Source organism: Hemitrygon akajei, chromosome 9, assembly GCF_048418815.1.
Source record: "Hemitrygon akajei chromosome 9, sHemAka1.3, whole genome shotgun sequence".
Lineage (NCBI taxonomy): Eukaryota > Metazoa > Chordata > Chondrichthyes > Myliobatiformes > Dasyatidae > Hemitrygon > Hemitrygon akajei.
The window spans coordinates 173030295-173044656 of NC_133132.1; the positions used below are offsets into that span (position 1 = coordinate 173030295).

Here is a 14362-nt window from a genome sequence, read left to right on the forward strand (position 1 = left end):
AATTCAGAGACCAGCAGAGGAGGACAAAGGGCTTAATTAGGAAAGGGAAAAAAGATTATGAGAGAAAGCTGGCAGAGAACATAAAAACTGACTGTAAAAGCTTTTATAGATATGTGAAAAGAAAAAAAAAATGGTCAAGACAAATGTAGGTCCTTTACAGTCAAAAACAGCTGAATTGATCATAGGGAACAAAGAAATGGCAAACCAATTGAATAACTACTTTGGTTCTGTCTTCACTAAGGAGGACATAAGTAATCTTCCGGAAATAGTAAGGGACCGAGGATCTAGAGAGATGGAGGAACTGAGGGAAATACATGTTAGTAGCGAAGTGGTGTTAGGTAAATTGAAGGGATTAAAGGCAGATAAATCCCCAGGGCCAGATGGTCTGCATCCCAGAGTGCTTAAGGAAGTAGCCCAAGAAATAATGGATGCATTAGTGATAATTTTTCAAAACTCCTTAGATTCTGGATTAGCTCCTGAGGATTGAAGGGTGGCTAATGTAACTCCACTTTTTAAAAAAGGAGGGAGAGAGAAACTGGGGAATTATAGACAGGTTAGTCTGACATCGGTGGTGGGGAAAATGCTACAGTCGGTTATCAAAGATGTGATAACAGCACATTTGGAAAGAGGTGAAATCATCGGACAAAGTCAGCATGGATTTGTGAAAGGAAAATCATGTCTGACGAATCTTATAGAATTTTTTGAAGATGTACCTAGTAGAGTGGATAGGGGAGAGCCAGTGGATGTGGTATATTTAGATTTTCAAAAGGCTTTTGACAAGGTCCCACACAGGAGATTAGTGTGCAAACTTAAAGCACACGGTATTGGGGGTATGGTATTGATGTGGATAGAGAATTGGTTGGCAGACAGGAAACAAAGAGTGGGAGTAAATGGGAACTTTTCAGAATGGCAGGCAGTGACTAGTGGGGTACCGCAAGGCTCAGTGCTGGGACCCCAGTTGTTTACAATATATATTAATGATTTAGACGAGGGAATTAAATGTAGCATCTCCAAGTTTGCGGATGACACGAAGCTGGGCGGCAGTGTGAGCTGTGAGGAGGATGCTAAAAGGATGCAGGGTGACTTGGATAGGTTAGGTGTGTGGGCAAATTCATGGCAGATGCAATTTAATGTGGATAAATGTGAGATTATCCACTTTGGTTGCAAGAACATGAAAACAGATTATTATCTGAACGGAGGCCGATTAGGAAAAGAGGAGATGCAACGAGACCTGGGTGACATTGTGCACCAGTCATTGAAGGTGGGCATGCAGGTACAGCAGGGGGTGAAAAAGGCAAATGGTATGTTGGCATTCATTGCAAAAGGATTTGAGTACAGGAGCAGGGAGGTTCTACTGCAGTTGTACAAGACCTTGGTGAGACTGCACCTAGAATATTGTGTGCAGTTTTGGTCCCCTAATCTGAGGAAAGACATTCTTGCCATAGAGGGAGTACAGAGAAGGTTCACCAGATTGAATCCTGGGATGGCAGGACTTTCATATGAAGAAAGACTGGATCGACTAGGCTTATACTCACTGGAATTTAGAAGATTAAGGGGGGATCTTATTGAAATGTATAAAATTCTAAAGGGATTGGACAGGCTAGATGCAGGAAGATTGTTTCTGATGTTGGGGAAGTCCAGAACGAGGGGTCACAGTTTAAGGATAAAGGGGAAGCCTTTTAGGACCGAGATGAGGAAAAACTTCTTCACACAGAGAGTGGTGAATCTGTGGAATTCTCTGCCACAGGAAACAGTTGAGGCCGGTTCATTGGCTATATTTAAGAGGAAGTTAGATATGGCCCTTGTGGCTAAAGGGATCAGGGGGTATGGAGAGAAAGCAGGTACAGGGTTCTGAGTTGGATGATCAGCCATGATCATACTGAATGGCGGTGCAGGCTTGAAGGGCCGAATGGCCTACTCCTGCACCTATTTTCTATGTTTCTATGTTTCTATAAATTACTCTTGACTGCAGAAGAAATGAGGTACATCCAAATCTAATTAGTAATTTTCCACCACATATTTACCAAAGAAAGTCAAGAGTTTATGTTACAATTATAGTAAGAAAAATTATTTATATCTTATGTTGACCAGATTTTCAACAGCCTTTGTACACCATGGTTCCTGTACCCTACCATCCTTTCCCTGTCTCATTGGAACGTACCTATGCAGAATGACATGCAAATATCTCCACGCAAATACTTGTGCTGTAGAAACTGATAAATGGTTAGTAAGACATTTTTTTTATCATTACCTGTAAGTCGGTAAACAGCCACACCAACATTCCCAGTTAAATTATCTTTTGATCCATCAGTAAAAATGGTTAACATATCATAATAATTTTCCTTAACACATTGATGGACCCGTGGACTCTCAAGTGTATCAGGATCCTTGGACTTTATTAAATTCTGCAAACCGAAAATACAAGGTGGCGTTACCAAGGCAGCTACTATGGGATATACAGCGTAATCTAGCAAACCCATATTCCTAATGTGATACAAACTCAGCCAGCCAAAACTAAAAACAGTCTTCTTGTGATGTTCCCAGCAGTACTCCAACACACCTTTAACAGGATGATCATTTCTTTGCCCCCTCAAATTAATCCAGAGTGTTAAATTCAACTTGCTCAAGTGGAAGGGTAATTGTCCTACTTCAACCAGTAAAGCCAAAACTGGGACGACTTTATTGCACCACAACACAATCTTAAAGTCTGTGCTTGTATCACATCCAAACACTTTAAAGTTGAAGATGAAGCTGATCCATAAGCCACACAGTCATAATCAAGCATGAGCTAATTGAACAAACATAAATGGTCAATAAAGATTTTCATGAAACCCCCTAAGGATATCCACTTAGATATCTGAGAATATTTAATGCTCCTTTGCATTTACCAATGATTTTACTGATACAGTGCTTCCATGTCAGCTTATTATCCAGCCACATGCTGAGAAATCTTACCACTGACATTGCTTCAAGAGTTTAACTGTAGAATTTCAAATCAAGTGCAAGTCTATTGATCCTCTTTGTAAAACACACACAGTGGCATGTAAAAGTTTGGGCACCCCTGGTCAAAATTTCTGCTACTGTGAATAGCTAAGCAAGTAAAAGATGATCTGATTTCCTAAAGGCATAAAGTTAAAGATGACACATTGCTTTAATATTTTAAGCAAAATTACTTTTTTATTTCCATCTTTTACAGTTTCAAAATAATAAGAAAGGAAAAGGGCCCGAAGCAAAAGTTTGGGCACCATGCATGGTCAGTACTTAGTAACACCCCCTTTGGCAAGTATCACAGCTTGTAAACGCTTTCTGTAACCAGCTAAGAGTCTTTCAATTCTTGTTTGGGGGATTTTCGCCCATTCTACATAGCACCATCCAGAGACAGAGAAGCAGTTTCAGCGACAGGTTACTGTCGATGCAATGCTCCTCAGACAGGATGAAGAGGTCAATACTCCCCAATGCCATTAGGCTTTACAATTCAACTGCCAGGACTTAAGAACTTTTTTTTTAAAGCTATTATTAATGCTTTTTGAGTTAGTGATTTAGATGCATATCATATTATTACTGAGTTAAGTATTGTATGTAATGAGTTTTTGCTACAACAAGTGTATGGGACATTGGAAAAAATGTTGAATTTCCCCATGGGGATGAATAAAGTATCTATCTATCTATCTATCTATCTATCTATCTAGTTCTGTGAGATTCATGAGCCGTCTTGCATACACTACTCTTTTGAGGTCTATCCACAGATTTTCGATGATGGTTAGGTCGGGGGACTGTGAGGACCATGGCAAAACCTTCAGCTTGCACCTCTTGAGGTAGTCCATTGTGGATTTTGAGGTGTGTTTAGGATCATTATCCTGCTGTAGAAGCCATCCTCTTTTCACCTTCAGCTTTTTTTTTTACAGACAGTGTGATGTTTACTTCCAGAATTTGCTGGTATTTAACTGAATTCATTCTTCCCTCTACCAGTGAAATGTTCCCCGTGCCACTGGTTGCAACACAAGCCCAAAGCATGAGTGCTAGGCAGCTGCTTAGAGGATCCCATGGCTGCTGATTGTTGGGACAAGGTTTGAGAAGTCAGGGTATTTATAAAGCTTTGAAATTTGCATCACCTGGCCTTTTCTAATGATGATTGTGAACAAGCCATAGCCTTAACTAGCTAATTAAGGTCTGAGACCTTGGTAAAAGTTATCTGAGAGCTCAAATCTCTTGGGGTGCCCGAACTTTAGCATGGTGCTCCTTTCCTTTTTTTCACTTTAAAATTGTGCAGAACAAAAATAATACACTAATCTTGCTTAAAATTTCGTCTATAACTTTATGACTTTTGGAGATCAGTTCATCTTCTATTCACTTAACTATTCACAGTAACGGAAATTTTGACCAGCAGTGCGCAAACTTTTGCATGTCAGTGTAACTTGTGTTTTAGTTACTGAAAGCTTAAATCTCTGATTATTTGCCTGCTGTTCAAACTTAATAATTGCTAATTGCATCTTATATACAATAAAATTGAAATTTCTGCTTCTAATTCATAAAGCTCCATCATCTGCATTCAGTGAATTACGCACCCCAGTACCTAATCTCAGAGAAAATATTGTTAATTATAATATTTGTAATAAAAGGTTACAACCACTGCTTTGCGGAGTCCCAGATATACAGTACCTTGCCCACCCTCACCTGCAGATCGTCTGAATAAAAATCGCAGAAAGAAATTACACAATTTTCACCTCACTCCTAATATCCATAATTTAATCAAAAGACCTTCCTTCCATAACATATCATATGCCTTTTCAATATCAAAAATACTGCTATTACAACTTCTTATTTCCCTGTACTTTCCTAATATCGTCTTCCCAAACATAAAACTGAATCCAAAGTCATTCCACCCTTCCAAAATCCACTCTGATAAAATGCCATATCACCTCTTTTCCAAAATATTATTCAACTGCTCTATTACCATACATTCCTTAAGTTTACACAATAAGGTATTAATGATATTGGTTTATAACTAGAAAGATTTGATGGTGGTTTCCCAGGTTTTAGAATAGGCACTACTAATGCCATTTTCCATATAACCATATAACAATTACAGCACGGAAACAGGCCATCTCGGCCCTTCTAGTCCGTGCCGAATGCTTACTCTCACCTAGTCCCACTGACCGCACTCAGCCCATAACCCTCCATTCCTTTCCTGTCCATATACCTATCCAATTTTGCTTTAAATGACAATAACGAACCTGCCTCTACCACTTCGACTGAAAGCTCGTTCCACACAGCTACCACTCTCTGAGTAAAGAAATTCCCCCTCGTGTTACCCTTAAATTTTTGCCCCCTAACTCTCAACTCATGTCCTCTTGTTTGAATCTCCCCTACTCTCAATGGAAAAAGCCTATCCACATCAACTCTATCTATCCCAATCATAATTTTAAATACCTCTATCAAGTCCTCCCTCAACCTTTTACGTTCCAAAGAATAAAGACCTAACTTGTTCAACCTTTCCCTGTAACTTAGGTGCTGAAACCCAGGTAACATTCTAGTAAATCTTCTCTGTACTCTCTCTATTTTGTTGACAGCTTTCCTCATCCATGAGGAAGAGAGATGGCCTAACCTTCCATTATGATTCAAAAATGTTAATATTATCTCAAGAGAGTTGTCAGTCATATAACTAATCATACAATAACATATATCATCCTTTCCTGGAGACGTCTGACCTGCATTAATAATAGGCTTAAATGCACAGAAAGAAAACTCTGCATTAGAGATACTATCATTGCTACAGCTGACTGCCAACACCTCAGGGTATTCACTTAGAAACATTGTTTAACTTCTTCATTTAAAATGCTGCCAATGACTGAGCCAGTAACTCCACCTTCTCTATCGCAGTCACCATCATATTACCTTCATTAATCAAAACCGGAATGTTATTAACTCTACGAATCTCCCCATTTTCTTAATCATTCCCCAAATATCTCCAACTTTAATATCCCTTCTAATACTATCACAATATACAGTGCCTATAAAAATTATTCACCCTCACCCGGAAGTTTTGTTTTATTGTTTTACAATATTGAATCACAATGGATTTAATCTGGCTTTTTTTTAACACTGTGAAAACAGATCTCTACAAAGTGATCTAAACTAATTACAAACATAAAACACAAAATTATTGATTGCATAAGTATTCCCCCCATTTAATACGACACACCAAATCATCACTGCTGCTGCCAATTGGTTTAGAAGTCACATAATCAGTTAAATGGAGATCGCCTGTGGGCAGTCAAGGTGTTTCGATTGATTGTAGTAAAAATACACCTGAATCTGGAAAGTCCAACTGCTGGTGAGTCAGTATCCTGGCAAAACCTACATGATGGAGATAAAAGTGCACTCGAAGCAGCTCTGCGAAAAGGTTATTGAAAAATACAAGTCAGGAGATAGATACAAGATCATTTCCAAGTCAGCTAGTATCCCTTGGAATACAGTTGACAAAAGAAGTGGAAAGAATATGGCACAGCTGTAAATCTGCCTGGAGAAGGTTGCCCTCAAAGACTGAGTGACTGTGCAAGAAGGGGACTAGTGAGGGAGACCACCAGGAGATGTATGACAAATTTGGAGGAGTTGCAACCTTCATTGGCTGAGATGGGACAGACTCTGTGTAAAACAACTGTTGCCCGGGTCTTTCACCAGTCCCAGCTTTACGGGACAGTGGCAAAGAGAAAGCCACTGTTGAAAAAATCTCATGTGAAATCTCGGCTAGAGTTTGCCAGAAGGCATATGAGAGAATCTGAAGTCAGCTGGAAAAAGGTTCTATGGTCTGACGAAACCAAAATTGAGCTTTTAGGCTATCAGACTAAATGTTATGTTTGGTGTAAGCAGAACACCACACATCATCAAAAACACATCATTCCTACTGTGAAGATTGTGGTGGCTGCATCAGGCTGTGGGGATGCTTCACTGTAGCAGGATCTGGAAGGCTTGTGAAGGTAGAGGGTAAAATGAATGCAGCAAAATGCAGGGAAATCCTGGAGGAAAACCTGATGCAGTCTGCAAGAAGAAGAAGATTGTTCCGGTACAAATTTACGTAATTTGAAGTTAATAACTCACTTCCTTCTACCTTAGGCCACAAACTTATCAATCACCCCCCCATGAGTTATTAACTGATGAGTTATTAACTTCAAACTTTCTACATAATCACTCAAAGAGTTGACGTGCATGTGCATGTAACGAGAGCTGTATAACTCATCTCCTTCTACCTTGGGCCACAAACTTATCAATCACCCCTGCTGTGGACTCTTTCTGGAGGTCCAAGATCTGTATGCTCCATGACCGCAGGACTAAGTGTGTAAATGTAGGAGGGGACTATGTTGAAAAATAAATGTGCTAGGTTTTCTAAAATTGTCTCCTTCTATCTTAGGCCACGAACTTATCAATCACCCCTCGTATGTTTCTTTTTCTGTTTTCCAGATCTAGATTCAATTTCATTCCAACCTCTCCCTGCAAACCTGCACTCTCCTGAACCCTCCATTTCTGATTCCTTTACCAGATCCTCTACACTACCTGAACCTACACTGCATGCCAACATCTCCCCACCAATCACAGTCCAGTGCCAGCGACCACCACTCCGAGCCGAGCCCAGGCAACTCTTCTCTTAAAGATTGCCTCTCCCGTGTTCAAATCCTGCCACTGGGATGTCTTGGAAAGGTGCCTTTTCGTGAGGACTCGTGTTCGGTGCTGGCTCTGAGGAAGAGTTCATTTTAGGGGATAGGGTAAAGTGCTGGCTCCTAGAAAATGATTAGTTATTGACTGTTTTGTCATTGGAATCTTATTGTGAGAAATATATTTGTGAAGATTTGTGATTGTGAAAAAGGATGTGAATTCCTGTGTTTTGTTTTTATGTAATTGTTCAGGCTCATGGTAACATCTCCCTCGCGCTCCATTTTCTCCTAGAGTAAGGAGATCCTTACTTAAAGGGTCACTTTGGTGTAAGTAGGGAAGGGAGAGAGGGTGTGGTGAGGCGAGATGTATTGGAGCTGTACTCCTAAAGGTCTGATGGTATATATCTGCACCTTTTCTAAAAGTTTCCACCTCTGGCACACAATAAACACCTTTGCACTGAATGGGCTATTGTGGCCTGCCGTCTGACTTTTTAAGTCCATACCCTCATAAGGGCACGTGACCCTGACCAAAACCCAACAGTGTGACAGGTGGCATTCTGGGGTTTACTCCCACATATGAAAGTCGTACAGGATTAGTAAGTTGTGGGCCTGCAGTGTTGCTGCTGGAAGCACGTGGTACCTGTGGGCAGCCCCCAGCACTATCCGCAGACTCTGTTGGTCGTTGAAGCAATCAGTGCATTTCACTGCTGGCTTTGACGTACATGTGACAAATAATGCTATTCTTTAGTCTAAGAGTTTCAATTGAATTGAGCAGAATTGACCCAAAAAACAGAAAACAATGAGTTATGGTGAGAGGATCATTTTCACACCTAGAAGCTGTTAAAACTGGGGTCCTGCAGGAATCGGTTTTGCAGCCACTGCTGTTTTTAATTTATATTAATGATGGAAATAATTCAACTAGTAAAGTTTGCCGATGACACAAAATTAGGGGATGGGCTGATAACATTCAGGCAGCAGAATCAACACAAATCTAAACAAAATCCAGATGTAGGCAGATAAATGACAGATGAAATGTAATGTAAGTAAATGTAGGGAGTAGAAATGTAAAAAAAATAGGAAGTAGAAATATTTGATATAAATATGCAGTGGGGGTCTTGAGTAGAAAGTGCACTGTATGAGAAGGATTTGGGCATCCCAGTAGACTCATCGCTATCAACATCTAAACAATGCACAGAAGCGATTAGGGAGGCTAATAGAATAATGCGCTCAATGGAATTCAAGTCTAGAGACGCTCTCGTTAAGCTGTATAATGCGCTTGTGAGGCCACACCTTGCGTACTCTGTACCATTTTGTGTGAGGGATGTGAAGACACTGGAGAGTCCAGAGAAGGGCGACAAGACTCGTTCCAGGTCTACAGGGTATGATCTGTGAAGAAAGATTGAAAGAATTAAATCTTTTTAGCCTAAGTAGATGTAGAATGAGAGGAGACATGATAAAAGTGTTCAAAATCATTAAGAATATAAGTAAGTTGGATACCAGCTGCTACTTCAAAATTAATCCATCATCAAGGACGTGGGGCCAGAAGTGGAAACTGGTTAAGGGGAGATTTCAGACTAACATCAGGAAGCATTTCTTTAAACAGCGAGTTGTAGACACATGGAACAAACTACCTAGTTGTGTAGTTCAGAGCAGTACCTTAGAGACTTGCAAATCTAAACTCGATAGCTATTTCAGCACAACATGTGAAATGGAATTTGGCAGGCTTTGTTGGACCTGTTCTCACCAAAAACTTTCTAATGTTCTATTGTTTAATTAAAATTGTCCTTGTGTGACCTGAACCAAATCAGCATTTTTTAAATCATTGTGCTTGCTAGACAACCAGAAGACCAGCTACCCTCATTCTCTGTGCAGCTGAACATGTCTCCTATTAAGCATTTTGTTTTAATTCCATTCCACTTACTGGCGTTGCCATGGAAACCTGCAGTACTTGTCTTTCTGTGGAATATGTTGAGCACTCAAGGTCCTTTCCTTGAAGCAGTCTGTCATTACCGTGACATTGCCCTCAGTCAGAGATCTTCTCTTAGCCAAGCCGCAAATGACCACTTCTCCCTTGGCTTTTTAAATCTCTCAATGGTCAGGGACCGGAGCACATGACGGAATTGCTTTCATTTTACAAATTTGCTCAGGCTCTCAGTTCTTTTTCTGTCACTCTCTTAAAATTAAACAATCTCCCTCAAAAGGTAACTGGAAGGTCAGCTTTTCTGAACTACACTCTGAAACTGTGGGACTCAATACCGAAAACTCTGAGATGCAAGCACAGTTGACACTTTTAAATGCCAGCTCAAAGCCTGTTTAATATTCCTTTTAACATATTTTTGTCTTTTATTTCCATGTTTGCACTTTATCCCATTGAACGGCATCAGCTGTATGAAAAGTGCTCTATAAATAAGTTATTATTATTTATAAATTTGCCCTCCATCTATCCTACAACAGTTAAACATACTATTAGATTTATTAGTCACATCTACTCCCAGGGAGCTACATCTGTGTGAACTGCATCCGGCTGCAGCTCCTTGAAGACCGTGTCAGGGATCAGGAGCAGCAGCTGGATGACCTTTAGCTTGTACGGGAGTGTGAGGAGATCATCGATCAGAGTTACAGGGAAGTAATCACCCCGAAGTTGCTGGAGGCAGGTTGCTGGGTGTCTGTCAGGAGAAATGTATATAGGCGGTTACCACAGAGCACCCCTGTGGCCATTCCCCTCAAAAACGAGTATACCATTTTGGATACTGGTGTGGGGGGATGACCTTCGGGGGAATGTCATGGAGCCCGGGTTACTGGCACTGGGCATGGGTCCGTGGTGCAGAAGGGAAAGAGGGAGAAGAGAGGAGCAGTAGTGATAGGGGGCTTAATAGTGAGGGGAACAGACAGGAGATTTTGTGGATGCCAATGGGACACCTGAATGGTATTTTGCCTCCCAGGTGCCGGGGTCAGGAATGTCTCCTCCTCAGCATTTTGGAGGGGACAGAGAGCAGCCAGATGTCTTAGTACATATTAGTACCAATGACAAAGGAAGGAAAAACAAAGAGGTCCTGGAAAGAGAATTTTAAGAGTTAGGCAGAAAGCTGAGAAGCAGGACCTCCAAGGTGGCAATTTCTCTGTTGCTGCCTGTGCCACATACCAGCGAGGGTAGAAGTACCATGATCTGACAGATAACTATGTGGCTGAGAAGATGCTGCAGGGGGCAAGGCTTCAGGTTCCTGGATCACTTCGATCTCTTCTAGGGGAGGTATGGCCTGTTCAAAAGGGACAGGTTGCACTTGAATCTGAAGGGGGCAATGTTCTTGCAGACAGGTTTGTTGGAGCTGTTGGGAAGGGTTTAATCTAATTTGGCAGCAGGATGGGAACTGGAATGAAGGGTGTCAGGATAGTAAACAATCAAAGATAACACGCAGTCAGACTATTAGGAAGGGCAGGTAAATGATAGGACAAAATAGCAGCCAGCAGGGTGAGTATCAGTGCATTAGTGATGCAGAATCAAAAAGGATAGCAAATACAGTACTCAAAGTGTAATATCTACATGCATGGAGTATAAGAAATAAGGTAGATGATCTTGTTGTGCTATTACAGATTGTTGGGTATGATCTGGATGATGGGGTGGTAAATTGGATTAATAAGTATGCAGATGATACTAAGACAGGTGGCGTTGTGGATAATGAAGTAGGTTTTCAAAGCTTGCAGAGTGATTTAGGCCAGTTAGAAGAGCGGGATGAACGATGGCAGATGGAGTTTAATGCTGATAAGTGTGAGGTGCTACATTTTGGTAGGAATAATCCAAATAGGACATACATGGTAAATGGTAGGGCATTGAGGAATGCAGTAGAACAGAGTGATCTAGGAATAATGGTGCATAGTTCTCTGAAGGTGGAATCTCATGTGGATAGGGTGGTGAAGAAAGCTTTTGGCATGTTGGCCTTTATAAATCAGAGCATTGAGTATAGAAGTTGGGATGTAATGTTAAAATTGTACAAGGCATTGGTAAGGCCGAATTTGGAGTATTGTGTACAGTTCTGGTCACCGAATTATAGGAAAGATGTCAACAAAATGGAGAGAGTACAGAGAAGATTTACTAGAATGTTACCTGGGTTTCAGCACCTAAGTTACAGGGAAAGGTTGAACAAGTTAGGTCTTTATTCTTTGGAGCTTAGAAGGTTGAGGGGGGTCTTGATAGAGGTATTTAAAATTATGAGGGGGATATATAGAGTTGACGTGGATAGGCTTTTTCCATCGAGAGTAGAGGAGATTCAAACAAGAGGACATGAGTTGAGAGTTAGGGGGCAAAAGTTTAAGGGAAACACGAGAGGGAATTTCTTTATTCAGAGAGTGGTAGCTGTGTGGAACGAGCTTCCAGTAGAAGTGGTAGAGGTAGGTTCAGTATTGTCATTTAAAGCTAAATTGGATAGGTATATGGACAGGAAAGGAATGGAGGGTTATGGGCTGAGTGCAGGTCAGTGGGACTAGGTGAGAGTAAGTGTTCGGCACAGACTAGAAGGGCCGAGATGGCCTGTTTCCGTGCTGTAATTGTTATATGGTTATACACACGTTTGTATGTTGTGACATCACTGAATCGTGGCTGACAGATGATTGTTGTTGGGAGCTGAATGTTCAGGGTTACACGTTGTATTGGAGGGATAGGAAGGTAGGCAGAAGGGTTGATGTGGCTTGGCTGGTAAAGAATGGCATCAAATCAGTTAAACAATGTGACAGAGGATCAGAAGATGTTGAATCCTTGTGGGTTGAGTTAAGAAACCGCAAGGGTAAAAGGACTCTGATGGGAATTATATACAGGCATTCCAACAGCAGCTGGGATGCAGACCACAGATTACAACAGGAAAGAGATAGGGCTGTCAAAAGGGCAATGTTATGAGATTTCAACATGCAGTTTGATTGGGAAAATCAGGCTGGTAATGGATCTCAAGAGACTGAGTTTGTTGAATGACTACAAGATGGCTTTTTAGAACAGTTTGGCATTAAGCCTACTAGGGATCAGGTATGCTGCATTGGGTGTCATGTAATCAACCAGAGGTGATAAGGGAGCTTAAGGAAAAAGACCCCTTAGGAGCCAGTGATCACAACATGATTGAGTTCAACCTGAAATTTGATAGGGGGTTAGCGGTCGATATACCAAAATCTGATAGCAGTATTTCAGTGGAGGAAACAGTTCAGGAACAGGAAGGGAGCAGTTACTCTACTGGGGGTTTTCTATAGGCCCCCTGGTAGCAGCAGAGATACCGAGGAGCAGATTGGGAGGCAGATTTTGGAAAGGTGCAAAAATAACAGGGTTGTTATCATGGGTGACTTTAACTTCCCTAATATTGATTGGCACTTGATTAATTCCATGGGTTTAGATGGGACAGAGTTTGTTAAGTGTGTCCAGGACGGATTCCTGTCACAGTATGTTGACAGGCCGACTAGGGGGAATGCCATACTGGATCTAGTATTAGGTAATGAACCGGGTCAGGTCACAGATCTGTCAGTGGGTGAGCATCTGGGGGACAGTGATCACCATTCCCTGGCCTTTAGCATTATCATGGAAAAGGATAGAATCAGAGCGGACAGGAAAATTTTTAATTGGGGAAGGGCAAATTATGAGCCTATAAGTCTAGAACTTGCGGGTGTGAATTGGGATGATGTTTTTGCAGGGCAATGTATTATGGACATGTGGTCGATGTTTAAGGATCTCTTGCAGGATGTTAGGGATAAATTTGTCCCGGTGAGGAAAATAAAGAATGGTAGGGTGAAGGAACCATGGGTGACAAGTGAAGTGGAAAATCTAGTCAGGTGGAAGAAGGCAGCATACATGAGGTCTAGGAAGCAAGGATCAGATGGGTCTATTGAGGAATATAGGGTAGCAAGAAAGGAGCTTAAGAAGGGGCTGAGAAGAGCAAAAAGGGAGCATGAGAAGGCCTTGGTGAGTAGGATAAAGGAAAACCCCAAGGCATTCTTCAATTATGTGAAGAACAGAAGGATGACAGGAGTGAAGGTAGGACCGATTAGAGATAAAAGTGGGGAGATGTGCCTGGAGGCTGTGGAAGTGAGCGAGATCCTCAATGAATACTTCTCTTCGGTATTCACAACTGAGAGGGAACTTGATGATGGTGAGGACGATATGAGTGAGGTTGATGTTCTGGAGCATGTTAATATTAAGGGAGAGGAGGTGTTGGAGTTGTTAAAATACATTAGGACGGATAAGTCCCCGGGGCCTGACAGAATATTCCCCAGGCTGTTCCACGAGGCAAGGGAAGAGATTGCTGAACCTCTGGCTAGGATCTTTATGTCCTCGTTGTCCACAGGAATGGTACCGGAGGATTGGAGGGAGGCAAATGTTGTCCCCTTGTTCAAAAAAGGTAGTAGGGATAGTCCAGGTAATTATAGACCCAGTGAGCCTTACGTCTGTGGTGGGAAAGCTGTTGGAAAAGATTCTTAGAGATAGGATCTATGGGCATTTAGAGAATCATGGTCTGATCAGGGACAGTCAGCATGGCTTTCTGAAGGGCAGATCGTGCCTAACAAGCCTGATAGAGTTCTTTGAGGAGGTGACCAGGCATATAGATGAGGGTAGTGCAGTGGATGTGATCTACATGGATTTTAGTAAGGTATTTGTCAAGGTTCCACATGGTAGGCTTATTCAGAAAGTCAGAAGGCATGGGATCCAGGGAAGTTTGGCCAGGTGGATTCAGAATTGGCTTGCC

The 14362-nt window shown here is 41.5% G+C and overlaps 1 protein-coding gene across 5 annotated transcripts in view; it reads left to right on the top strand.

Annotated features, from left to right (window-relative positions):
• Positions 1–14362, top strand: part of LOC140733761 (four and a half LIM domains protein 2-like) — a 55790-nt gene that overhangs the window by 24615 nt on the left and 16813 nt on the right. Inside the window, exon 1 of one of the 5 annotated variants that reach the window (XM_073057507.1) lies at positions 3220–3253. The exons of the other annotated variants lie outside the window; for them this stretch is intronic. Within the exon in view, the coding sequence (XP_072913608.1) occupies positions 3247–3253 (7 nt within the window). The 5' untranslated portion in view covers positions 3220–3246. Of the gene's footprint in view, positions 1–3219; positions 3254–14362 lie in introns of those variants that run through there. 5 annotated transcript variants of the gene reach the window in all.